Here is a 27,528-nt window from a genome sequence, read left to right on the forward strand (position 1 = left end):
CCCGGGAGTCCTCCCCAAACAGCCCTGTGTCCAGACTCCCTCTGACGGATCCCCCCAAGGACCCCAAATCCAGACCCAAATCCTCACTCCCCGCAACACCACTGGGATCCAGACCCCTCTCAGGAATCTCACAACCCCCCCGCAAAGGACCCCAAACCCGCACCCCCTCCGGATCCCACATGCTCCCCTTAAAAAGCCCCAATATCCAGATAACCTGCTCACAGATCCCACATCCGTGCCCTGCCTTCTCCCCCCCTCGGGGAATCCCCCCCGTTCCCCCCAATACCGAGCTCCCTCCGCCCGCACCGATGTCACCCCAAACAACCCCTCCAGGCTCCAACCCTCCTTAAGCACAACACCCGGGAGAGGTCGGGGCAGGACAGAATCGCCCCCGGCGTCCCCCAAGGGCACCTTGAAGACCCCCAGTGTCAGCGGCAGGGTGCGGGGGTGGATTTCGGTGCGGGGGACATACAAGGGGCCACCCCCGAGACCAGCAGCAGCCCCGGGGCCCGGGGACAGCGGTGTCCCCCCCATCCGGAGGGGTGGGTGGGCGCGGGTGGGCGGCGGGTGGCTGGCGCTGCCGTTGCCATGGGGACCGTGGGCGGCTGGGGGGACCGGGGGGGCCGCGGGCCCGCTGTGCGCATCGGCACCGGGAGATGCCGGCGCTGGCGGAGGGGAGAGGGGGGAGTGGTGGGTGACACCACGGGGGTGGCATCCCCAAAGCACCCACCACAGGAAGCCTAGCCAGCTTCGGGGATCCCATATCCACCCCCCTGCCCCAGGGACACAAAAATCCAGCACCTCTCCCCAGGGATCTCATATCGCACCCCAAGGACGCCAAAACCTAGGCCCCCCCCCGGGATCCCACATTCCATCCCCGCACCCACGTAGCCCATAAATCCAGCCCTCCTCGGGGTATCCTGTACCTAGCCCCTCCCAGGGATCTCCAGATTCACTCCCTCCACCCCCAGGAATCCTATATCCACACCCTGAAGGACCCCAAATTCTGCTCTCCCCCAGGAATCCTATATCCACACCCTGAAGGACCCCAAATTCTGCTCTCCCCCAGGAATCCTATATCCACACCCTGAAGGACCCCAAATTCTGCTCTCCCCCAGGAATCCTATATCCACACCCTGAAGGACCCCAAATTCTACTCTCCCCCAGGTATCCCACATTCACCACATCCAACCCAGTGTCTGGAGCCCGTGCCGGCAGACACCCCAGGCACGCTGTCCCTGTCCTTGTCCCAAAAGCAAGGTGATGGTGGAGAATCAGGCACACTCATCTCCCCGAGGGTGGCACCGAATCACTCAGAGGCCCCACGGTGACAAGTGTTTATTGCAAACGGGGGGTGGGCAGCGGGGAGCTGGACAAGGCAATGGCCAGGGGCCCCTAGCCCGCACACTCCAGGGTGGGGGGCTGGTGGGAAGCTGTGAGAGCCAGGCTGGACCCACTCCCAGACCCCTAAGTACCATGCCAGGGAAACCCGTCTCAGAGCTCCTGCCCAGCTGCTGGCTAGGAGGGGTAAGCCTGTAGCCCCCCTGATGCCAGTGCTGTGGGGAGCACCCCTGCTGCTCCCTGACAAAGGGGGAGCAAACCCTAGGGGATGGCTGTGGTCTCTGCCCACTCCTGTGTCCCGACAACCTTCTGGTGAAGAGGTGAAGGAGGGTAAGCCAGGTGAAAGCTTCCCCTGGGGCTGGGTAGAGGGCAGGGGCAGCACAGCCTCCCGGGACACCCTGGAGTGGGACTGGTGAGAGGATTTGGGGGTGCCAGGTGGGCAGGGTGCTGGCAGAGGCAGGCAGGGGCAGGCTTCCCCATCCCCACTGCCCATACCCAGCACCCATCTCCACCTGTGAGGGACAAAGCTGCCCAGGGCTAGGGTAGCAAGGTCTCCGCATCCCCAGAAACCCGGAAAGCAATATCCTCCTCCACCAAAACTGTCACCCAATGTGACCCAACATGCCCCCTCTATTCCAGAAAAACATGGAGCATCGGAAGCTGGAGGGGAGGGGAGGGGCGCAGAGGGGTCCTGGTGCCCAGCTTGCTGTGATGACAGGATGTAAATCTGCCCACTTCCTCAGGCTTCCCCACACAGCACGGATGGGTGCTGGCAGCGTGGATCAGTGAGTCCCAGGCACTGGTGCTCGGTGTGAGGATCCTGGTGGGCATCCAGGGCGGGGAGGTCGCCTCTCCCTGCTTTATTTTTCAGTTGTTTTTGCCACTGTCAAAACTGGACTGCGCCGGGGGAGATGTTGAACATGGAGGGGTCGAATTTCTGGCCGCGGAATGGCGAGCCCTCGGTGTCCCAGCCCTTCTTTAACATCTCATGCACCTTCTGCAAAGAGGTCGCAGGCTTCCATCAGCCTGGGGTGATGCCACACTGCTCCCCACACCCCTTGCTCTCCCCTGCACCTCACCCCACAGGTGTTGGGGCTGTGTGACCACCTGACCCATGGGAAGGGGTGTGGGCAGCAGTGCCCTTCCTCCCTGGCTGGCAGTGGTCATTGCCAAGGGCACACACCACCTCTGTGCTCCTCCTCGCTGCCTGGGGAAGGGCAGACAGCACCCAGGGCAGTCAGCACCCAGGGCAGCTCCTGGGTCGGGCTGAGCTCACGCCCATGAGGTCCAGCCCTGAGCAGGGCCAGCTTGGGAGAGAGGTGTAGGGATGTGGGGCCCATCCTTGGTGCAGGGAGTCTGGGCTTACAGGCACTTGCCAGGGTGCCAGGAAGGGGAAGACAGGAGTGCACGGCAAAAGATCGCTCAGCAGAACCTCATCCCCCCGAAATGTTAGTGTGGGGGGACGCGTGAAGAGAGCTCTGAGATGGAGCAGATCCATGGGGCCCCTTTTTCTGGAGATGGGACCCTTGAAGGGCAGGTGGGAGGGCCAGGATGGGCACAAGATAGCCATCACCTACCAGCTCATGGCTCTGGGGCTTGCCCTGCAGCTTCTGGTGGTAGTCAAAGGTGAGGCGATCAAGCACAGCATGCTCCTCCTCGTCCACTGTGGCCATGGAGCGCTCCTTGTTGATCTTGTCAATGTCGATCTGCTCCTCACCCTCTAGGATGGCTTTCCACCAGTATTCGTCCCCCTTGTTCAGGCTGATCTGGGGACAAGGTGTAGGTCAGCAAACGGGGAGAGGAGGCCCTGGCCTGCTGAGGATGTGGCTCCCCTGCCCACCTCACAGCTCCACGGCAGTGATGCAGAGCTCGGCTGACAGCAGCATGGGGCTTGCCCACGAGTGGAAGTCAAGCTCACACCAATCCAGCCTCACAGCTGGCAGAGGGGGAGGGATGCTTGTGCCTCCCTTCCTCAGCAGCCAAAGGCTGTGCACAACCCTGCTGTGGGCCCCCACAGCCCCAGCTCACACCCCAAGGATGAAATCTCAGCTACGGCTCCAAGTCAGGAGCAGTGTCCCTCAGCAGCGCCTGCCGGGGGGTGACACTGGCCCGGGGCTGCATGGCTGACACAGCAGCAGTGACAGAGCCCAGGACTGTCAGAGGAGGAGGCTGTGTCCAGTGGAGTGTGGGGCCAGAGCTCCTGGTGTGGCAGTGCAGCCACCCTGCCTTTCCCCAGCCTAGAAGGAACCTTGGCCTCAGCTCCCCTGGCACTGGCTCGGTGGGCAGCAGCATGAGTGCCAAAGGAGGCAAGGACATCAGCTGCTGCTCTGTGCCACCCCTCTGGCTGCGAGCACCTGCTTCCCGCGGCACCGCAGCTCAGCAGCAGCCCCGGAGAGATGACCAGGAGAGGGGACATCTCCTTGCTCCAGCCAACATCCTCACTGGGAAAAGCCCTGTAGTCCCAGGCATCCCCGATGGCAGTGCCTTGAGCAGAGCTGGCTGGCCACGGGGCTGTGCTGAGGCCAGCATGGGGCATCCTGCAACAGGAACTCCAACCTGCTTTTAGCTTTTCCAGGAAGAGTGGGCTGTTTCCTCCCATGTTATTTCAGCACTAATCCCAGCAGCAGGGCAGATTTATGGCATTCGTCGGCCTCTGCAAAATCATCAATAAAGGCAGACAATACAATTTGCTCAAACCTCCCAGGAAGCTCAATAGCTCCGGAGGGGAGAACACGGACAGCCATTCCTGTTACGGAGCCAAGCTTCTCTGTGGTGTGAAGAAAAGGAACCAATTAATACAGGAGGGGGTGGCTGAGGTTTAATCCTTCTGGGAGAGCAGAGCCAGTAAAATATTCCAGCTTGGGGAAGGCGTTAGTTTTTCCAGCTAGACAGGCATGCTTGTTCTCTTTTTAATTGCACAGTTCCCCTTTGGAGGGGAGGGAGAGCCACTGAGGGTTTGCTCCTGGGCTTCCCAACCCTGGGTGGGCAGGTGGGGAGCGGAGGAGCCCCCAGAACATCACCCTAAGACAGAAAGCAAAGTGGAGGGGCAGCAACCCCGACTGTCCACACTTGCAGCAGGAACACCCTTCAGGCTCCTCAGGTTTGGAACATGAGGGATGACCCCGTGGTGCTGCTGGCAAGCTGTGAACTTTCCTAGTGAGGGATCCAGCACAAGCCATGCTCACATGGCATTGCTGTGAAGCACACACGGCCCCAAGAGAGCCATATGCTGGCAGAGGGACGGACAAGTGTTTGAGTTCAGGCATCACCCCAAAGCCACCCCAGAGCACTGGGGAATGGGAAATTCATCCCAGAGCATCTGGGATGAAAACCCATCCTCCCTTCCTTCCCTACCAAACCCTTTTCCTTCACTGGCACCCTACCACACCATCTGCACACCTCTGCAGCTTGCCTGGGGTGATCCGTTCATCCCTCTTTATTCCAGGATGAAAGCTGTCACAGTGAGACTCACTCCAAGTGAACCTCAGTTTCTGAAATGAGATGTCCATGGGTCAGGGCAAAGGTTGCCCTATTCACGTGAGTTTGTGGTTTTGTGGTTCAAGGAAGTGCTGGAGGACTTGCCACAGACAGGTCCCACCTCCAGGATGGGGGACACAGCCACAGGCTATTTTCCTGGACAGTTTCTGGCAATGTCCTCTGTGGATCCAGCCCTGCTTGGCTGAGTGTCTGGGTTATGAGAGCCAGTGGTGATGGAGATGCAGCTGGATCCCCCAACAAGCACTTTGGCTGCCCAAAGGTGCAAGTAAGGGAGAGCTGAGAGGCCATGGCAGGTCTCTGGGTGATTCCCCACACATGCCAGTCCTCACCCACCTGCCCAAGGAAGAGGCTCTGGCACTGAGCTGACAGGCTCCCACGAGGCTGTGGGCACTGCCGGGGAGAGCTCTGGAAAGTGGGGGGCTCCAGGAGAGACCATGGCTTCTTCTACAAGGACAAACCCCAACCTGATTATATTTCTCACTTCGAGACAAGGCAAAGCTTTGCCTACACTTGACATTGCTGCTGAGTTTTCCAGACAACAGCTCTGGCTGGCCCCCCAGGGCCCCAGATGTGCTGAGAGCCACTGAGGAAGGATGAGGTCCCTGCGGTGTGCCCGTGCCCTCAGCCAGATTTCGGGTCTGCTTGGTGGGTCCCAATGGGGTAAAAGTCCAGCTGAGCCTTTTGGGGTGCACAGGGAGGCAGGAACAGCCTTTGCAACTGTGGCCTGAGGAGAGGGAGGCTTGCAGGAGGCATAGCCCCAAGCTGTATCTGAAGCTGGCAGTGTCCTCATGCCAGTGTCCAAGATATGAGCTCTCAGCCACTCCAGGATGGGCTGTTCCCTGGAAAAGCACTAAGCTAATGGTGGATTGCAAGGAGGATTGCTGCAGGAGCAATGGGACATTCAGCAGGAGAGACCTTCCAGCAGGTGACAGGCAGCACTGGCATGGACACAGCGTCATGTCCCATCTCCACACCCTGCTGGGAAGGTCACAACCCCTCACTGTCGGTGCTGGGCTTCGCCTTAGCACAACGTTTCCTCACTGATGCCAAATACCTTGTCAAACCTGGAGAGATGCCTCCAAGGGTGTAAGCAGGTCATGGGAAGACAACCTCCACCTGCTGGCTTTCCTGTTGGAATCACAGCAGCCAAAGTCACCTCAGAAATCATTGTGAGGTGTTGAGGGGGACAGAGGAGTCAGCAATGCTGTTCTCAGCAGCACGGGGAGGGCAGGGCCAAGCACCCCGAGTTGCATCCCCTCAGCCTCATGGCTCACAGGATGGCAAACCAAGACTGTAATAAACGTTCAAGGCAGGAACTTGCTGACAAAAGCCCAAACATGGAAAACAAAGGCTGAGAGGAAGAGAAAAAGAGAAGGAATGGGAGAAAAATCCTCCACAACGAAAATAATACCAAAAGGAGTTGTGCACAACACCCAGTGGGGATTGCTAAAAACAGCAAGGTTATTTTAATCTCACTTTCAACAAGCAAGCGGGTGTGACAGAGAAGGGAGAGTACAGGGATGACACCCAGGACCAGGGTATCGTGTGGCATGCCACAGGCAGGGGCACCATCCTGGGACAAAATCCCGAGCAGGAGGTATGGACAGGCCCCCACCCCATGTCGCCAGAGCACTGCGGAACAATGCCAGCTGGATTCTGCTGCCATGCACACGGGTGTGCCAAAGGATGAGATGAGAAATAGGTTGGTGTCAGCCTGGGCTCCAGCTGGGAGAGCTCTATGGAGCAGGAGGCGGAAGGCAGAGTGGTCTCTGAATGCTGGTGAGGGGAGTTCTGGGGCTGCTGGAGTGAGAGTGACATAATGAAGATGATATATGAATAAGAACACCAGGCAGGATGGGGGAAGCAGAACCAGGAGGGTTGTAAGGCAAAAAAATCTTCCCAGCGTAAGAGCTTGAGGAGAAGGGAGTCTGCTTGTGGTGCACCTGTGAATGGCATCCCAGAAGGGAGCTGGGAGGAGACCAGGGAGGCTGAGGACAGTGAAAAAGCTGTTACTGCAGCCTCTTGAAGAATCTGGGGATCTTGATGATCCCTGACGTCCTGCAAGAGGATACAGGACTCAACAGCCTCTCTGCACAGAACTGAGACCTTTTCAGACAGATAGGACCAAGCAAGAGAGATTCCACCTCCTTGGCACCAAGTTCTGCTGCAGGGATCACCTCAATTCACAGACCACGAACACGCAGCATGGACAGGGCCACCAAGGAGCCCCAAGCAGTCCCCAAGGCAGGCAGGATCTCCTCAGGCAGCCCCAGCACTGGCCCTGGGTGAGTTCCATTTTGGCTGCATCCACACCGTGCCAGAGAATGCCATCCCTGGGTCCCACAGGAAAGCCAGGTGGCACCTTGCAGCATCTTGCAGAAGGCAGACAGCCCAACTGCTGCATTTGGAGCTCACACAGAGCGATGCACAAACTGGGGCACAGAAAGGGTCCACATGCCCCATAAGCTCCAAATAAACCCCAGTGACCCCATCCAGGCACTGAAGGAAGCAATGCATTCCCACAAGGGTGGGTGTCCCCTGATGAATGAATTGGAAGGAGGCACAAACCACTCCTGGCTACTCAGCGCATGGAAAAAGGAGATGCTTTGGGCGAGGATTACTCACTCTGCTCCAGTTACCTTACAATTCTTCAAGCGAGATCTCATCCCACCATCAATATGTTGGCAGCCAGCTGGAGATCCTCACAAGCCTGGGCTCGTGCTATTCGAGGCAAGACCCAGCTCTGGGGCTGGGGGTGACGGGCCCACTCTGCTCCCCGCGCTGCCCGCAGCCACTCCAGGAGGCAGCGAGCCCTGCTCCACCCGCACCGTTCCCAGCCTCTGACGGGAAGTGTCTCTGAAGAGACACTGCTTCCTGTGCTGATGCTGGGAACACCCACAGGGACTTCCAGACTTCCATCCACACTGCGGAGCAGCCACCCATCTTCAGGAGGGCCACCTCCTCTTCAATGGGTTTATGCCTTTCCAGGATTGTTTCTTTGTCCCAGATAAGCTAATTTTCAAAATGTTTATGAATATTTACAAAGTGCAGGTTAAGGATGCCACTACTACATCCCTTCAATGGCCTAGCGGCATCGGAGAAGCTCCTCTCCCTGGCAGGGACCTCACTCAGCCTTTTGGCACCAGCCTGTCACTCGAGGTATATCCCTGCAGATCAGCAGTGGTCGAGTGGCACTGTGCAGCCTCCCCAGACACCATCCACGGGATTCCTGACTCTGGCAGCACATTTCCACTCCATTTTCCACTGTGAGGGCTTGGATTTGCGTGCCCATCTGCTGTCACCCTCGTGCCACAGGGAGAAAGGCTTGGAGCCAGCTCACTCCCTCCCAGGAGACAGCACGTGTCCCCTCCTGGGTCTCACAACAGCTTTGGGACTCCTGAAACTCTCCTGGAAAAGCCTCTGGGTGGAAAAGGATAGGGCAAAGGTGGTCATAGGTAGCAAAATCCTGGAAGGCAGTCAGCAAGGCCAGGTGTGCAGGACCAGCACTGCAGTGCTGGGGCTGAGGACAGTGACCACCCTCAAGTGACGGCTGTGCTGCCTGACCTCAGCTGGAGCTGGGCACCCCTTTGCCCAGCCTGACAGTCGTGCTGCTCAGCCCGCACCCTGACAGGCAAGTCAGGAGTAGGAGGCAAGGCACAGCACACAGTCAAGGGCAGCATGAGCCAGACATTGGACAGGCAAAGCCAGACACATCTAGAGCTGGCTCAGACTTCCAGCTGCTCCAGTTTCCTAGGTTAAGCACAGCAGAGCTGCGAGCCAAGGAGACAAAGCTGGTGTAGACCACCCTTACCAAAACACACTTCCCAGGCTCCAGGCTCCACAGGGAACTCTCCGTGTTGATCTTGTGGGTGAGTTTCCCTTCCATGAGGACGTGTTGGCTGCTTCCCTCCAGCACTGCTACACGAATTGCACCACTGCTGATATCCACAGACACCTGGAAACAAAGACAGACACAATAATCCTGCTTCCCATCTCACTGTGCAGGCTGGGGTTTGGGGTCAAGTGCACTTGCAGGAGATGAGAGAGAGAAGAACTTCCAGCCCTGCCTGTAGCAGCAAGGTGAGAATCCCGCTGCTCTCTCATAGCAAAAAGCAACAGTTTGGAGAAGAGAGAGAACCTCTTCAGGGAAGGAAAAGCAGTACAGCCCAGAAATCGGGGGGACCCTTGAAGGAGTCAAGGCAGCTGGTTCTACCCTGTGCCTCAGTTTCCCCTCAAAGAAGACCAGTAATGCTACAGGCCTCCAAACAGCATTCAAAGGTTGGACATCTACTTGCTGTGAGAGAGCTCTTCAAGAGTGTGCCTGTCTGTCACCGTGACAAGCTGGGCATGAGTGTGTGCCATCCTGATAGCTGAGCAGGGGCTGATAGTGTGGGGGTTCCTACTCTAGGGCTGCAGCAGGTCATCTCCTATTTGCTGCACCGTGCTGAAAGCTTGCTCCTTGGCTCTGCTTCTGCTGCTGGAGCCAGAACTGGGCTGAGCCCAGGCCTCCCATCGGGTGTGTGAGGAGGGGCCGCGTGCAGGAGGAATGCTGCAGCACGCTTTCCCTGCTACAGGGGCAGCTCCGTCCCCAGGAACGGGGCCAGTTCCCGCCCACAGCAGCCATATGGGGAACCCTGCTCCGACCTGCCGTGCAGGTGACATGGCTGTCCCCTGGGGAGACAGAGGCAGGCTGTGAGAGGCACGCAGTACCCTCGGTCTCTGTGGAGACCATATGTTCTTTCTTGTCCCCTCTAGCCCTGAGGTGCTGCCAGCAGAGTCCATGCCAAGCCAGGGGATGTAGGGAGGACCTGGCTGGGAAGGGGCAGGAGTGTGGCCCCCAGCGCTGGCCCGAGAGGAGGAGACTGCAGTGAGATTTGCCTGCATTCTCTCCCAGAGTTCCCCCAGATCTTCCTCCTGCTCTGCAGATCTCATTTGAAATGTTATTACATTATCCATTACCTAGGAGACTTCCAGCAGCTCACTAGCTCCACACAGGCAGAAGACAGGCAGAGCTGCTCCAGCCAGGGAGGGCACCGCAGCTGTGTCTGACTGATGTCACCAGGGTACAGCCCCCAAACCTGCTGCGTGCTCTGGCAGGAGCAGAGGAGGCCCAGCACGCATGGCACCTGGTAACTGAGCTCCAGTGCGATGGCCGGGAGCAGCCTGTGCTCACAGGGGATCGGGGAAGGGATGTGAGCATGGCAGAGGACAACAGACTGTCACCTGACATGTAGCAGTGGACAGCCTCTGCAAGAGCAGCTGCCCTGGGATGAAAACATCTCCAAAGGAGGTGCTCCCTCCCTGGAGCAGCTCCCTCCAGCCCAGTGCTGACACCTTACTGCAGAGACAAGGCATGGGGATGAGGCTCTGCCCTCCACTACCATCACCAGCTCACGTTCCTGGGTGCAGGGACAGAGCTACGGATGCTGTGCTCTCAGCACGGTACAGGGCCTGCCCAGAAAGGACCAGGGGGAAAAAAGCAAGGTGACTCCAAAGCTGGAGACATGGAAGGCACAGTCTGTGGCAGGCATTGTGTCTGTGGGTTCTGCATGGATGAGAACAACCAAATGTGAGAGGGTTTTATTCACAGGTGGCTGCACAGGATAGCTGGTGGCACCAAAGGACACCTTTTAGGTGGCTCTGGGACCAGCACTGGGAGAGGGAGCAGAGAGACCCAAATGGAAGAAGAGATACAATCTGGGAAGACTTCACCTGGCCATTTTGCTGTGCAAGTAGACAACCTGAGAAGCAATTTCAACATCTGTCTCTACCTGCACCCAGCACACCAGCCCCCCAGGAGTGGGGACAGGAGTGGGGACAGAGGCAGCACAGGCCCTGCTAGGGAGTCCTGCCCCTCTGTACATGGAGGGACACGTCTGAGAGGACTCACGTGTGCACAAGGGGGTACCTGTGGACAGCCCACACCTGAAGGAAGGCCAAGAGCATCTTGTCCCTTCCCATGTGCTCCCTGTGAGCACCTCTGCTCCCCAAAACACCTGGCTGCTCCCAAGGAAAGCCAGCTCTCGTCTGTGTGCTGTGGCCTTTTCACCACAGTGATTTCTGTGCACACTGAATGCCCACGCCCGCCCACACAGCTCAAACAAGCAAATACAAACTGAGAGAGGAATTGAGCTTGTCTCCTCTTGAATTCAGCAAAGAGAGAGGCCTGGAGTCATCATCTCTATTTGAGTGCTCAGATCCGTGGGCTTCTGTTGTGCCCACAAGTAGATCAGAGAGGTGGGGACCATGAAGGAAGATGCTCTCATCTACCCAATCGCCCATTCCTGCTCCAAGGACACCTGAGCTCCATACAAGGAAACCTTAAGCTCACAGAGCAAAATGTGCCATAGCAACAGCCTGAAACCCAAAAAGTGCCATAAGGAAGACTGAGCAGCATTAGAGTTCGGTGCACTCTGAGCCCAGGGACCAAAAGGGGAAATTTTTAATGTTGTCCTGGCAGGCAGAAGCCAAAAACCTGGTAATTTTTTTAAAATATGAAGTTGTCTGAATGTGAGAGAATGTTGCTCTTGTGCAAGTACCCATGAACAATATGTCCAAAGTACATAGAGCTTTTAAATGGCTGAGTCCTCCTGCTCTGACCCAGGACCCAGCTTGTCTGTTCTCATTCCCCCAATGCTGGGAATACACAGAATCATTTGGAAATGGACACTCAGCTGCCAAGAGGAGCCCCAAAAAGGATGGATGAACAAAACACCAGGAAAAAGAGTGCAAGGAGAAGGAAAGTCCAGCATCTGAACAACCAATTGCTTCAAGAGGGCAGTGTGGGCAGATAGTGGGGCAAGGGTAGGCAGAGCCATGGCACTGGCATGGGAAGGGGGTGTCTTGAAGCCTCCTTTGCCCACTCTGAGGTGCAGGGACTCTTCCACAGCAATGGCACAGTCTTGAACCAAGGAAAGGTCAGGAAACCATATCCCATCTCCACTCCTGTGAGCTCCTGCATCTCTCCATGGACACGGATGGAGCAGACAGAGGCCTGTGTGGGGTTTTTGGCAAGAACACAACTTCCCTGGCATGGAGGAAACTTCCTTAAGTCAGGGAGAGGAATCGTGATCAAAATTTGACACAGAGGGATGGAATATCCATCTGGACACCCCAGAATCCTTTCAAGAAACAGTCTGGGTTTGTTTTAGAGACCCGCTGGGAGAGATGCATCTTCCTGGTGCCCTGCTGTGCCTGTGGCAGCCGTGTGCCCCCTCACCCCTCTGGCCCAGGCTGCTGCTGCTGCTGCCAGTGACATTCTTTGGCATGCTGAGGAGCTGTGTAGGCTGAAGCCAGTGACAAACTCCAGTGTGCTCCTTTCAGCCACCCTGGAAGCAGAGGAGAGGCAGGAGGTGGGGGAGCACAGGCTTCCCAAATGGAAAAATACAGAAGGAAGGGCAACACTTGGGAAAGAGTTCAAACTTCTAGGTCCAGCTAAGGCCAGCCATGGGCACACTCCTTCTGGGTCCCTGACCAGGAGGCAACAGAAGTGGTACAGGAAAAACAACGTGACCACAAGAACAGGGAAGTTCCTGCCTGAGCCAAAGAGAGAGGCGAGACCTCTCTGTGCAGGAAGGCAGCCAGGGGGAGGGGCTGGCCCGCAGCCTCCAGCCCAGGCCGGCTCCCTTCCATCTAGAGCAGGTCAAGCCACACAGGGGCTGTGCCTGATCCAGCTCCCCAGTGCCAGAGGAGCCGTTCCAGCAGCTCCTGCTTCCAAAGAGAAGACACTCAGAGCCAGAGGAACAACTGAGGAAGGGCATCTATCCCCAGCCAGGCCCCAAAACACATGTGTGAGTATGCAGGTAGAGGAAGCAGAAAGAAAAAGCACAGAAAGGGCAAAGCAGTGCCAGGGAACCTAGCTGAGATGGAGCAGAGGACACTGCAACACAAAAGGAACACAGACAGGCTGTGACCTCAGTCCTCACCAGACTCACACTGTGGAACAAGGTACAATCACATCTTGGTCCTTCAATACAAAACACAGTCTCCCAGGAAAGCTTTCCCAGGAAAGAGAAATGCTAAAGAGATGCTATTCACATCACTTTACCTGTTTGCCTTTGACAATGTGCTTGGGCACAGGCACTTTAATTTCCAGGTCACTGTAATCTTGGGACCAGGTGTAATTCTCTCGCACAGCTCCATTGTAGCTGTCAGGGTTTGTCTGGAACTGCTCCTGTCTCCTGGTGGGGGGAGAAAGAGGTGACATGTTAAATGTCAGAAAGATCAGGGCCTGGAGAGAACAGGAAGCCTGAGTACAGGATGCAAGAAACCAAACGGGAGGGCATGTGGAAATGTCAGAAAAGCTGAGGAGATGGCTGCAGGGGTAAGATGGAGTTTATCAGATCGATAAGCAATAATCAATACAGTGTTTCCAGCCAAGAAAGGAGATTACCACACCTATATCCCTTTAAACTGCTGGGCTGGGGATCTATTCCACTGAACCCTCACAGAGAGGGCTTTCAAATAAAATCAAATCTCTTCTAAAGATAGCTGTGGTGCTAACAAAAGGCAGAGTTATTTTAAAATGTTTTGATACCCACCTAGGCTTCAATGTGGAGCTGGATAAACATGGGGTTCAGGGACTTACATAAAGGGGGGGCTTGTGAAGAGCAGCCCCAGGGCACAGACAGCCTTGGGGAGCCTCTTCCTGTGCCCCACTGCCTTCCTGGCACCCCCACCCGGGGGGGCCCTCACTAGTATGGGGTGGGGCTGGCTCCAGCAGCACAGTGCCCTGAGGGTTATGTAAGAGCCATCTATTTAAATTAAATTAGGCTGTAAGACAGCCAGAGGGGGCTGTCAACGTGGCTGTGCACACCTCCCCATTTCTTTTCCTTATGGTTTCACCGGGTTCACCAAGGGTTTCACCTGCCCTGCTACACCCGTGGACTGGGGTGGCTCTGATCTGCTCCCACTGAAGGCACTGCTGGGAGTGGCGGCGCTCAGCGGCTCTCAGCCTCAGCTGGCCATTTCAGGGGGCATCGCATTATTTTTCGGGCATCTTGGCCTTGCCTGGCAGGCGCCCATTGGGTGCCCATTGCCATGGAAACAGGGTTGGCATGGCAGCGTGCACCGGGCTGGTGCGTTGGCTCCAGCTGTCGCTTCCCAACCGCCCCCGGATTGTAGGAGTCAAACAGGCTGGAGGGCGAGGAGCTGAATGGTGCAGGCGACCAGGGGCTGTGGTGACAGGGTCCTCAGGGCCCAGCGCTCAGCCCCGAGGGAAGCAAACGTGCTGGGAGGCGGTGGCATGGCCCCAGGCATTGTTTCATGTGTCCCCTGGTCCCCACCTCGGAACAGCCCAGTGCTGGCACCCACCTTGGCTCTCCAGGCGCAGCTGTCTCAGGGACCACCCTGCATCAGCCCCTGGCAGGGAGGAGGGTCTGTGTGTAGCCTGGGGCAGCTTGGCTGGTTAAATGCCCTCAACAAGATGTTTACCCATGCTGTGGCATCTGGCCAGGCACAGCACAGCTTCATGAGACTCCTGCCCTACACCCCAGGTTGGCCACATGGCCACATGGTGAACCAGAGGACAAATCTGACCCGATTTTAAACCCAGCTGGGTTTTTTTCCTCCTAAGAGAATGTTTCCTTCTCAGCAGTGTCGGCCACTTTCTGTTCCTCTGTGACCTTCGGGGCAGGAGCATGGAGGGGGTTTCGACACCCCACAGTCCTACCTGCACCACCCTTCAGCTCTCTGCAGCCTCCCTTCATGAGAAGCCCAGCTTTCTTGGCTCAGTGGCCATGCTAGCCAAGGCAGAGCCCAACCTAGCTCCTCCTGAACCTGCTAGCAAGTCACCTGGAGGAAGTCATTCCAAGTGTTGGCTCCCCGTAATCATGAATGAACCAGACAAGAACCATCAAACAGCTGTTTCCACTGGCCTGCTCCCCCCAGACCTCGCCTGGGAAAAACTCAAAAGGGAGCAGGAGGAGGCAGTGGGCTTATGCCCAGCCAAGGCTCGTGAGACCAGCTGCAGGTCATGAAAAATGGGAGAAATCCACTCATACAAAGGCAGACATGGTGAGACGTACCACATGGCCCCAGCACAGATAACTACAGCAATCCCTTGCTGTCACAAAGCCACCAGGTCTGCCCTGGATGCGCCTTCTCTTCCTCAGGGGAAGAGCGCCAGGGCAGAGCAGATCCCAGCCAGGCAGTTCTGGATGTTGTGGCCCCACTCGGAGGTTACCAAATGCAATCTCACTGCCTGTGAGGGCATGAGTGGACTCACCAGCCCCACAACCAGTGTTAACTGTGCCGCAGGGAAACTGAGGCAGGACTTGCTCTGCAAGGACTTTGTCCAGTGTCTCTGTACAGTACAGGGACTGTGCAGGACAGCAGCCCTACTCCCAGCCCAGCTGTCTCTGTGGGACAGCTCTGTCACTCTCCAGAAAGGAGGGACATGTCACTGCCACATCTGCCACCACGTGCAGCTCACTGAACAAGCTCAGCCCCACTCCCTTGGCCCTGCAGCCCCTCATCCAGCTTCTGGGGGAGAAGTTCCCCCTCATGCCTAAACCTCCCTGCAGCCATAGCTGCTCATCCTGAGGGTGTGAGTTCCAGTGCCATCACTTCTCCACTCCTCCCCAATACCCAGTCCAAATCCCTCCAGGTGTTTACCCAAGACACCACCAACCTCTGCTTCAGCCCTGTTTCCAATGTTAAAAATCCATGCAATGGGCTTTGTACCCCTGAAGAGCTTCCCTGGGGGACTCTCAAAGCCTGGATAATTTCACTGCCAGGGTAACTTCCAGCTCTGGAGTCATGGAGGATCCAGGGTGGTGAAGGCAGGCCGCAGCCTTGTTAGGCACTGCTGACAAACGGCTGACAGCTCTACCACCTCCTGGAGCAACTCTTCCTTTCCTGGAGGTTTTCCAGCCAGATCTCTGCCTGGTCCAACTGTGCTTAGCACACACCAGTGGCACTCCAGAATTGGACCCTGCTCCTTGGCTGGGAGGCAGCTTCCCTCACCATTCACAGGAGACAGCTCTGCCTCACAGCATGCTGGGCCAAGACATGCTGCCACGCTGGAGGTGGCTCTCCTGGCCAAAGGCATCTGAAAATCACCACTGTGCAGTGGGTGAGAGAACTTCCTGCTCCCATCCCCAGACCCCCCAGATGAAGGGAGAGGCCAGATCCAGCACACAGCATGACTTGGGTGGCGACTGTCCCAGCAGTATGGCTGCTCCTGGTGCGACAGTCACTCACTGGACTGCCTGAACGCCTGCTGGGCTGGGGCAGGTGGTGGCAGGACTGAGGGGAGAGAGGGTGACAAAGCACCAGCTTTTAAACCCAAGGGTTTGGCACTGCGTGCACTTGGCTGTCGGGTGGTGGGGATGGTGGGGGTGGGTCTATGTGTTCTGTCTTGTTCTATTTTTGCTCGCAATGTGTCATTTTGGGGGAGGTGAAACCTTTAACAATGCACCGTCGAGAAGCAGCCGATCTGTTTCCCACTCCTCAAAGCCACATGGCGCAGCCGCTGCTCTGTCCCTGGGACTGGAGCCACTCCCTCCCTACTCACGGGGTGAGACCCTCAGCAGCCGCACTTGGGGACCAGGACTCCCTGAGAGGTGGCAGGGACATGCTGCATGTCTGAGGATGGAGCCGTATGTCAAGCCCGATACACAGACTTCTGGGCATTTCTTACTCCGGGATTCCCAGCTCCGTGGGTTGGTGACGCACGATGAGCTGAGCAATGTGGAAATGGCAGCCGCAATCCTTGCTCTGTGGACAATCAGCTGAACACCTTTCTGTCCCTGGAACTCAACAGCTGCAGCATCTCCTCTGTGAACAAAGTGCTGGATACAAATGAAGAGCAGGAACCAAACACATCAAAGGATCTGGTTGGTTGAACTGAGAAGAAGCAGGGCAGATCACCTAGCTCCCTTTCACTGAGGAGTTTTGGTGCAAGCAAGCAAAAGTTGAGGAAAAGACACAGCAGTATGAGGAGCAGAGGTGGGAAAGTGTCATGGGAGGGAACTGATATGGCAAAATGCCAATGGACCTCTTTTTTCCCCCATAAGAAGAAGGAAAAAATTTCAAGGATTTTGAGATCTCAATGAAGGTGATCCTCTCAGCCTGGGGGCATGATCCCTGTCCTCTCAGGAAGGGAAGTCCAGGATACCTGGATCTAGCAGTCAAGCCTGCCATAGCTCAGTGGCCAGTACAGCAGACACCCTCGCATCACCAGCATTCCCAGAAATCTTCCTCGAGAGCTGGCACTGCTGTTTGCTATTAGTCAAGGTGAATTATTTAGGCAGCTTTAAGGAAAACATGTCAGGCCAGTTGTGGAGATACTGAGGAAGGATGAGAGGAGCAGCCCACAGTCTGTCCCCCTGAAACTGCTGCTGCAGGTAGCACAGGGCTGCTGGGAACCAGCACCATGTCAGCAACCACCATCCTCCTGCCGTGGCAACACTCAGGTCACCCACCCAGCGTGGCCCGTCAGGCCCCTGGCAGCCTCCAGGCATTCACACTACCACAAATCCCTGCTGCTCCCTCCTGGGGAAGCACCTTGCACCACCCCTGCATCCTGCCCTCCCTGCACTAAAGGGGCTGCACGCAGCCCAGCAGGGCAGAAATCACAGAGCAGTGCCAGCCAGCCAGGCAGGCAGGGGGCAGGCAGAGCCCGGTCTGCATCGCTGCAGAAGGCCACGCTCACCCAAAGACACCAGCACACCAACAGAATACAGGTTTACTGGAATACACATTTCCAGAACTGCTGCCTACTAGCCCTCCAGATGAGAACCCAAAGTGCCTCAAGCTACAGGAAGGTCTGTGCACCCCAAAAAGCTGCTACCAAGCTTCAGCCAAAGCTAAAAAAAACCCCAGCTTTTATGATTATTTTGATGAGGGTAAAGTGTGCCCTCTGCTCCTCAGGGTTCCAGTGTGGGTGCTGTAGCAACAGGTAGGGAAGCCAGAAAGCTGCATTCCCAAAGCTTCAGGGACTGTGTGCACGGAAAATCCCAGCTTTGCACTCCTTCTGCAAGCAATCTGCAAAGGAGCCTCCCTCCCCCCCACCTCCAGATTTAACATCTTTTGGCATCAAAACATCAGGACAGTTGCACTTCCTGTCTCTGGGTTCTGCCTGGGAAGTGCCAGGGTAGGAAAACGTAGACTGAGGCTCCCAGACCTTCGCTGGAGTCCAGGAGGCACCCAGAGCTCCACAAAGGCTTCTCTGTACCAGCACTTCAACTAATGAGGACTCTGGCACAGCAATAAGCAAGCTGAATGCCAAATCCCTTCCTTTACAGTTCAAGTCACACTGCAGTCAGTAAGCTTTAGGATCCACTCTGATCCGTCTTGATCCTCTCCGATACTCCTTGTCCAGCAGCAAGCTCCAGCCCTGAGCACAGCAGTGGTCCAGGGCCGTCCCAATCCTCAGGACTTTTTCCAACCCAGGTGTGTTTGGTTTGTTGGAGTACCCAAATCCAGCTTTGGAAAGTCTTCTTCACCCCCAAAGTGGGCAGAAGTCTGTCAATAGCTCCCCATAGCCCATTATCTCACCAGCCCCACTGAGATGCTCTGCTCCCCTCCCTGCTGCAGGAGAGCCTTGCTCTTTTCCAAGCTCACTCACTTCAGGAGAGCTTTTAGCCTTCCCTTTTGCATCCCGAGTTATTTACAGAGCTGTTCGACAGCGCCAACTTACTGACATTAGGCAAGTTGAAATGCCACCACCGGCTTGCAGAAGAGTGCTGGAGTGCCAGCACCAGGGGGCTAAATTTCACTATTGCTGGGATATTTAGGTCAAGGACAGCAGGACATGCCACCGTCTGGAAAAGACCCCTGGGATCTTTATTGTTTGCACAGAGCTTATACAACCTTGGGCTTCACAGATCTCCTGGGAGAGAGACCTACATGCAGCCAACCAGGCTGCCCTGGGAAAGGGGGATAAGGCCAAAGGAAGCCAGTGGGATGGAGCTGTGGGAGTAGAGGACACACAGGTGGCCTCTCAGACCCCTGCACCACCAACATAACCTGGCCCAATCCAGGTAGTTTTCCATGTTAGGCCCCTTTTGGTGGACACTGCAATATTAAACCAAGCAAACAGCGATTGCTTTTTTACCTAAAAATTGGGCACATGCTGTCCCTTGGTTTCCAGCCCTGGGATTTTCTGCTTGTTGAGAGAAAAATTTATAGGCTTTAATTTAGTTATTTTTGGTCCCAGGACCTAATTTTGGAGCTCAGTACCTTGGTAGAGCAACCAAAAGCCTTAGCAGTTCAGTGCAGCACACGGAAACTGGCACTCTGCTGCTGTTCTCAGCTACCAAACTGGAGGGGCCTGGTTCTCCATAAGAGCACTGGAAAATTGGACCCTGACTGTTCCTCATCATCTGCAAAAGGCTTGAGTGACAAGGGCGTGAAATCCCTCAGCCCAAGTGTTTCAGCCCTTTGAAAGGATGCTTCCTGAGCAGTTAAGTTCCCACAACCATGGGAGAAAGCATATGGATTAAAATAATTCTCCCAGCAGGAGTGGCTCCTCTCCATTGCAAGAAAGACTCCACTTAGCAAAGATGACTTAAGTTGCATTTCCCTGCTTCCCTTGGTATTACCTGGACACATTCCTCCCAGAAACCAAACACAACAGCACTGCGAGTGCAGCGCTGCAGACCCTGAGGGCCAAAAGCCTCAGTGCCACATAAGGAGCCAAGGACATGCTGGGGCGTGCCAGCAGAAGAAGGTCTCACCAACACAGAGCTCCTGTGAAGCTCTTGCTCCCACCTGAAAAAGCTGCCAGCGCTGAGGAGAGCTGGGAAGGCAGGGAAAGGGGTTGGAGTGATGTCACTTTACTGTGAGAGGTACCGTGTGGCTGGAAGAGGATTTCCTGGCCTCGCTGCAAAAGCAGGACAGGCAAGGAGAAAAGAAACAGGGTAGGAGGCAGAGAACACCAGTGGGTCCACACACAAACATGGGGATAACACTCAGAACACTGGACAATCATGTAGGGGATGCTCAAGTGAGAAACAAGCATGGAAATGATGACCCTTCAGCCCAAAAACAGACTGAAAGGAGAAAATGGACATAAGAGAAGAACCCCACAGAGGGCAGAGAAGGGGACTGGGGACCCACTCAATGCCTCTTCACCCACATGGAGAAAGCAGCCCCACATGGCAGTGCAGCATGGGACCTGCTGCAGGATGCTGTTGCAGAGTCCCCCAGCATGGGAGGGCTGAAATTCAGAAAGGGAAAATAATCCCCACAAAGGGCTGAAGGACCAAGTGTTTAGAAACCACTGAGCCACTATTTAATCAGGGTAGGATGAAGGCACAGAGAAAGCATCACTGCACCGCTCATTCTGTTCTCTTCCTCTTCCCCCAGCATCTGCTGCTGATGGAGACAGGATATGTGGCCAGATGGAGCTTGGCTGTATCAGGTCAGGCCGTTCTCTGAGCTCTGCCTGACTCTTGCTCATGACAGGCCTTGGCCGTGCTGGAGGAATTCCCTGTGCACAGCCCCACGTGCATAAGAGGAATCGGAACCAGGACAGATTCTCCTTAAATATGGATCAAGATCAGCTCCTTTCTAGGTCAGGCTGGAAGAACAGCACGGACTCTGAGGTGAGCTCATCAGGAAAGTCCGTAGGGGCAGTGGGGAAGGAAACCAGTTTAACTGGCTTCTGGTCTGGACAGTCCCAGACAAAACTGCTGAGCACCTAAGGGTTCCCCTCCCTTCCGAATGGAAAAGGCATGAGAGGAGAAAGCTTGGGACAATGCAGTCTCTGAGACAAACAAAGCCAGCCTTGAAGTTAGCAGCGTGCAGCAACAGCTCCTCTTCATAGCTCTACTCCCCAACAAGAGGGTGACCAGCAGTGAAATTCCTGTCCCCGGCACCTCAAGGAGGATTCAGCCATGCCAGGAAGCCCATCCTGCAGGCACCTCACAACAAAATGCCATCTGGGCTTCCAGCAAAGCCAAGCCGTTGCTAAGTTGAGTTAGATTCACACAGGCGCCTCATGGAAATTTCCCAGAGCACTGCTGTGTCATCCCAGGGATGCTCCCAGTGCATCTCACAAAGGGTTAACTCCAGGTCGTGGGGGCTCCGGGAATGGTGGGTCTCAGGAAAGTTGGAATGTTAGGAGTCAGCTCACCAGATTAATGCATTCTAGTTCAATCCCAGTCAGCTTCTCACCAAGCCAGGGAGCACACCACAGATTTTTGTAGGTCACTGCTGAGCCCCAACACCCCCTCCCAGGGACAGCAGAGCAATGCCAGGGAGACCGGCCTGCTGGCAGGGCTCACCTGGACCAGGTGACCAGGGCAGGCAGCGTGGCCAGGGCTCTGCTGCTCGGCAGCAGCCCGTCTGCCCCCTTCCTTGGCACAACGGCACTGTGTGCACAGGGTGAGCGCAGCGCCTTCCCCACTCACAGACTCCAGAACACCTCAAGGGTCTCCTTCAAGGCCCCACAAAGTGGGGAGCCATGAAGAGCCCCCTCCTCACCTCAGCCCACTCCTCTTGCTGCCTCTTTTCTCTCCCCACCACAGAAGGTGAATGGCCACAGAGACCCCAGGTTTCATTCTGCTCTGCATGTTGCCCAGCAGCAGCCAAAGGCTTCCTCAGGCATGAGGGACTTGCCCATCCTCCTGGGTCCACCTGGCACGCTGGTCCATGCCCCAGTGGCCCTGCTTCCAGCCCTGGCTGTGCCGTCCACACCCAAAGATCCTCCTCTCAGAGACCTCACCTGCCTAGATGATCTCTAAGGTACAGACCAGAGCTGAGCACACATGGCTGGAGCACCTGGGAGAGACACAAGAGCTGGATGGAGAAACACATGAAGGTGAGACATTCACCATCATGCACAGGCTTCAGGACTGCCTTTCCCAGCCTCCTGCACTATCTCTTGCCCATGCATGGAGTAAGAGAAGGGACTCACAGGACAGGGGGATGAGAGCTTCCCCCCCAGTTCACACTGGGAGAAAGCAAGGAGCAGAGGGAAGCCAGGAACCAAAGTCATAAAGCACAAGCACAGGCCGGGCTGCGCAGTGCCACACGTGGGCTGCCAGGCTCTATTTTAAATGCTGTGTGGCAAATATATGCAGGATGGAATCCAAGCTGGGGGAAGGGGAGGGTGCTGGGCAGCAGAGGTGTTCAAAATTAGGAGCTGAGCTCAGGCAAGGATGGCTTCTGGGAGCAGATGGGGGAAGAGCCAGAGCTGGGACTGTGCAGCTGCACCGCGAGGAAGAACAGCCCCGTGGTGAAGTGTGAGGAGGGCTGTGGCCTGCTACCCTCCTGGCAAGGCAGGGACAGCAAGATAGCTGCAACCACTGGGGAGGGACAGCTGGAACAACTGGGGCAGCTGCAAGAGGAGCCTGGCTTCTTCTGTGGCACAGAGACCTCTGTCCCCCTTGGCACAGCTCCTGGCATGAGTGTCACTCCAAAGCCACCTCCGTCCTCGGTGTGTTTAGACCAGCTGCTGCTGGGAGATCTGGCACAGCAAGATGCAGGGCAGCAAAGAGGAATTGATTCACCTGCCTTTCACAAGTGGGGAAGGTGAGGGAGTTGGAGAGACCTGGCCAAGCCCCAGATTGAGCCCTGAAAACCTCCACATCTGCAAAACTGGCTTGATTCATCTGGATCAACCCTGGAAAAGCTGCTACCATCTCACTGTGCTTTGTAAGATGTTCCCAACCAATACCCCAGCATCCGGGTGCAGCGCGAGGCTCTGATGGGAGCTGGCAGATCTGGGATGGTACCTGCCCTACATTTCCAGAGCCGTCAGGTTGACAGAATGAGCAAGTTTTTATATAGATTTTAGTGGCAGCGGTTTTCTTCACCAGCGGCTGGAGGGGCGGGGAGAAGGAAGGGGAGATGGAAAATATTTTTGTTTAAGCTCTTTTCTGCATTCCTGCTGCCAGAGTTGTGCATTACTCATGCGCCCCTCGTACTCAGGCTGGTAGCTCCGGGTTTTACTCAGAAGGAAGGGGCTGTGGAGAATTAAGCAGTTGGTTAAATTATTAATAGTCTGTCGGGGGGTGCCCGCCCGGCCCCCGCTGCCTTCCTGGGGGCTCCAGTGCCCCCCACAGGCTCGGAAACCAACTGCAGCGCCTAGACGAACCCGGGCCAAACCTGCCCCACTTCCAGCCCGCAGCCACCCCATTCCCCTGGCTGGAAACCACGAGACTCATGCGGCTGGGACGGAGCCTCCTGCACCCGGTCTCACCCACCACGTGTTTAAACTGGGCAGGCACCAAGGCGGCTGCAGCTGTTCCACCCCACCAGTGAGTTTGGGGCGGTGGGAGCAGCAAGAGAAGAGGCAGAAGAGCCCACTGGGGAGGGCAGAAGTTGCAGTGGCAGCTATATGCAGCAGAAGGCACCTTCTATTCACGGCAACACCCAGAGGACAGCTGCCATGCAGTGCTTGGTGCTCAGTGCCACAGCTGCAGGCTGCAAAACAGCATCTGAGTGTCTGAGGTTTGACAGGGGCCAAGCTCCAGCAGTGCCAGGACACAGAGGGTGGCACATGCAAGGGTTGAGTTCTAACCAGGTTCTCACCACACACTCTCAGCTCCACCACACTCGCTGTCAGACTGATCCTGCTCCCACACGAGCCCCCCACCTTCCTTCCTGATCCCTCCAGTTTCCTTCCCGCAGCGCTGACATTTGTTTCAGGCAGCTGAACTCTCCTCACACCAGCTGCTGCCCCATAACCAAAGTCCTGAGGTGAAACTTCATGGGGCAAACCACAGCAAACGTGGCCTCCATGGGGATATGAGCAACTGGCACTCAGCCGAGCCCAGATCCCTCTGCTCACGGCTTCATTGGGCCTCCAATCTCTCCCTCTCTTCTCCACTGGGAGACAGCTGGGCTGGACACACCCAGGCCCCTGCTGTGCACTCTAGCAGGGCTTTTTTTTGACTTGCTAATTTTGCCCAGGGATCGGGGTCAGACTGGCACCCCCATCTTTACCAAGAAAGCTCCAAGACAGGCATTGCAGATGATTTCATTTTTGGCTCCTGGCTTATCTTTACCGCGTGGGATGCACACCAGTTACACGTAAGTCCTTGCCGGTCCCCCTTCCCCCTCCCCAGTGGTGGCCAATCTAAGGCTCTTCCCCAGCACAGCCAGAGCTCAGGCTCTTCTCCAACACGGCCTCCAGCCAAGAACCTGACTCCACCGTTGTCCTAGAATAATGGAATCACGGAATATTCTGAGCTGGAAGGCACTCACGAGCATCATCAAGTCCAACTCCTGGCCTTGCACAGGGCAACCTCAACAATCCCACCATTTGCTCGAGAGCATTGTCCAAATGCTCCTTGACCTCTGGCAGCCTTGAAGCCATGACCACAGAGCCTGTTTGAGTGCCCAGCCATCTCCTGAGGAAAGAACCAAACCTCTCTGCTCCTGCCATTTATCATTTTGCTCCTCCCAAGATTTTGGTCCTCAGACTGTACCTCCCATATGCCGAGGCATACAGAATATGCCCCAAAATCTGAGCTCTGAATTCTCTCTGCCCCTCAGGGGCATCAGCCATCCCAGTCCTTAAAGGATTTGGGGTTCTTTCAGTGGTCCACTTCTTTCTGGCAGCTTGCTCTTCCCAATGACACCTCCAAAACTGGCTGGGAGGACAGGGATCACCAGCCCCAGCTTCCCTCCTCACCAAGCACCAGTGGGACAGCAGGGATGAGGCACAGCAAAGCCCCACATCTGGTCAGGACCATTGTGGTGATCGGAGAGGGTCGGCACAGCCGTCACACGGGGCCTGAGCACAGAACACACCGGGCACGGGAGGAGATGGAGCCTGCACAGCCAGCTCACAGCACCACTCCCCCAGCTTGGTCAGCAAAGAAACACGGGAGTCTGAACCTCAGTGAGGCATGAGGGCCCTGAGTAAGGGCTGGGCAGCTCTGACTTGGCTCAGGGTCAAGGTGATGCCAGGGAAGGACGAGTGAAGCCTGTACAGGACCTGCATTCAAGTACATGGCTCAGAGAGGCCACACTGACCCTCCGCAGCTCGCATCTTGCTGCTCAGCAGAGTCAGGCTGGAAGTGTCCCAGAAGCTGTGGAAGGACTTTGACTCAATGACATTTCTGCACAAATGCAGCCTGCTTGGCACTGCTGGAAAGCCACCACGCCTAGCTAAAGAGAAAAGTCAGCTTCATCTTCAAAGCTGGCCCTGCTCTGAGCCAAGGGCTGGGTCAGAGACCTCGAGAGGGCTCCAAACCCCTGTCACAGGCCAGGCCTGCCAGCACCAGCTGGCAGGTACTGCAGGTATTCATGCACACTCACAGACCAACTCGCAGGTATCTGTGCACACTCCCAGCACCAACTTGCAGGTACTGCAGGTATCCATGCACACTCCCATACAGCTTCTGGGATGTCTCCCAGCACGCCAGGGAGTCCAGCACTCACAAAAAGGTTGCAGGCTGGTGCCAGCACTTCCTTGTGAGCCTTAGAAGTGCCAGAAAAGGAAAAATGCACACCATAACCAGTTTGTGGATGAGCTGCACGGCCCAGCCCAGCTTTGTAGGGCCATGTACAGGATATGCCACCTCCTCTGCTCAGACCAGAGTGGGAAACGCTGATCCACCCACAGGACAACAACTACTGCCCTCCTGTGGGGAGTTACACAGTGCTTCTGGCCTTGGAAGCCTGCAAGGGTAATCCTCACAGCCTCCCGAAAGGCTGAGTGCCTGCAGAGGAAGGTCAAAACCCAAAAAGAGCTGTGCAGAGAACAGAGGATGCCCTGTCCACAGTTTTGCCTCCCCCCACCAGGAGTGTGAAGAAAGTAAGAGACTCTTACGTGGGCAGCTCTGCTGGGGCAGCAGCCCCTGGAGGCTCCACTGACCCTGGGCTGGGGGCTGCAGCACCCTGGGCTGCAGCTGCTTCCTGGGTGCCTTCAGCTTCCCCAGCTTCTGGAGCTGGGATGTGCTCCGTTGTCTCCACCTCGATCTCCTGAGCTGCAGGACACAGCTTCACCCTCTCAGCGGCTGCAGCTGCCTCCTCCTCCTCCTCCTTCTTCCTCAGCTTCGCCTCCAGCTCCCGGCGCCTCTTCTCATCATCCTGCCTGGCCATCCGTTCAAACACTCGGAATGCCTGGGAGAGAAAGAGCAAACCCAGTGAGCAGCGCTCCAGCTCTGCCCAGAGAAGGGAATGAGCAGCACCACACGCCTGGGGCACCTGCTCTTTCCTCTCTGCACCACATACCTACCCCGAGCTGCTTCAGTCACCAAAACAAACAGCTGATGACTCTTTGAAAACTCCAATGGTTACATCAAGCACACCTCAGAAACTCCTGGCAGCATTTTGGAATTGTTTCTAGGATTGTATTCTCAGAGCCAACCTCACCCTAGCCTGGCAAGAGGGCTGGTTACTCCAGGGAGAAGCAGAGTGGTGAGATTCAGCCCTCGGCTGGGAGGGAGCTCCAATGAAGCCTCCCTTTCCCCACACTTCAGGGCTCACACAGGGACCACTCGCATGCCTGGTCTCAGACAGTGTCTCCAAGAGGCAAGCAGGATGAGCTGCCCCAAGAGAAGCTGCAGGATAGCTGACCTGGCACTGGCTGTGTCCAGGCAGACAGGTGCAGGAGCAGATGTGATCCAGGAGATGTAACCCTACCCCTCACCTGGCTCCCAGCCATGCCTGTCCAGTGCAGGCTGGAGGTCAGACGTGAGGCCCTTGCTGCGTCTGCAGCAAGGGGTGATGGCCACTGAGACCCTGCAGCTGCCTCCTGAACGGCCTGCAAGGTCTCCCACCCCAGTGCTAGCCTTTGGCACTGTAAACACCTTCTAAAATGCCCTCCTTCGTTTCCCAGGAACATTCTGGAGGCAGATTTAGTACTTCCAGCAGCGGACTGGCACACCTGCTCGATTTGAGTCTTCCTCTGGGTCCAGGAGGTGCAGGACAAAGGACATGGCCCTGCCAGCACCATCACAACAGGACACACACTCGTGCCACTCACTCCAGCTCTCCTCCCCACGCACTGAGCAGAGGGGAGGGTGTGGGAGAGGTGAGCACCAGCCCTGCGTGGATCATGCAAAGCAGTAGCTCAGAAGTGCATCCCCCGGACTGCAGCTGGGCAAGGATGAGGAGGAATGAGCCCCTTGCACACCGTCCCCACACTCGGGGAACCTCTGGTTGCAGCCAGGAGGCCACACTAACCCCTTCCCACGGCAGGAACGCTGCATCTCCTTCACTCTGCCCATACCAAAAACTCTTCAGGGTACACCAGACACGAACCCAAGCTCGGGCCAACGTCCGAGCTGATGTCGAACCCGGCTCTTCCCACCGGGGTCTCGCAGTCCTCGCCTGCCTCGGGGGCTTCCCGTCTTCTTACGAGGGCGACGCTTTCCCCCGCTTCAAGGCACCTCTCCTGCCTTGCTCTGCGCTCCTCCGGGCAACGCCGACCCCCGCCCTGCCCGCACGAACCCCGCCGCCGGCCCGACACGAGCACCGCGCAGCCGGGAAGACACGGCCCGTTCGCTCGGCCCGCGGCAGCAAGGCCCGGCCGCGTCGCGCCCCGCTGGTACCTGCAGGGCCATGGCCTGCGCCGCGCCGGGCGGGAAGCCCAGGCGGTCCCCGGGCCGCAGGAGCAGCCGGTAGAAGTCGGTCTTGCGGTAGAGGAAGCCGAAGAGGATGCGCAGGAACTCCTCGACGTTGCCGACGTGCTGCAGGATGCCCAGCAGCGCCTGGTCGTACATGTCAGTGAGCGCGGCCTCCATGGCGGCCCGGGCCCGCTGTCACGGCAACGGGATCGGCCGC

At 56.6% G+C, this 27,528-nt stretch overlaps 1 protein-coding gene across 1 annotated transcript; it reads right to left on the reverse strand.

Annotated features, from left to right (window-relative positions):
- Positions 1–1,323: 1,323 nt before the first annotated feature.
- On the reverse strand, positions 1,324–27,528 carry NUDCD3 (NudC domain containing 3). Its single transcript, XM_021544842.4, has 6 exons — positions 27,297–27,528; positions 25,571–25,863; positions 12,887–13,019; positions 8,651–8,794; positions 2,919–3,107; positions 1,324–2,338 (listed from the first exon to the last, which is right to left on the reverse strand). The coding sequence occupies exons 1-6, from the start codon at positions 27,486–27,488 to the stop codon at positions 2,228–2,230; spliced, it is 1,062 nt and encodes a 353-aa protein (XP_021400517.1). The 5' UTR covers positions 27,489–27,528; the 3' UTR covers positions 1,324–2,227.

This window comes from Lonchura striata, chromosome 22 (genome assembly GCF_050655825.1).
Source record: "Lonchura striata isolate lonStrDom1 chromosome 22, ASM5065582v1, whole genome shotgun sequence".
Classification (NCBI taxonomy): Eukaryota; Metazoa; Chordata; class Aves; order Passeriformes; family Estrildidae; genus Lonchura; species Lonchura striata.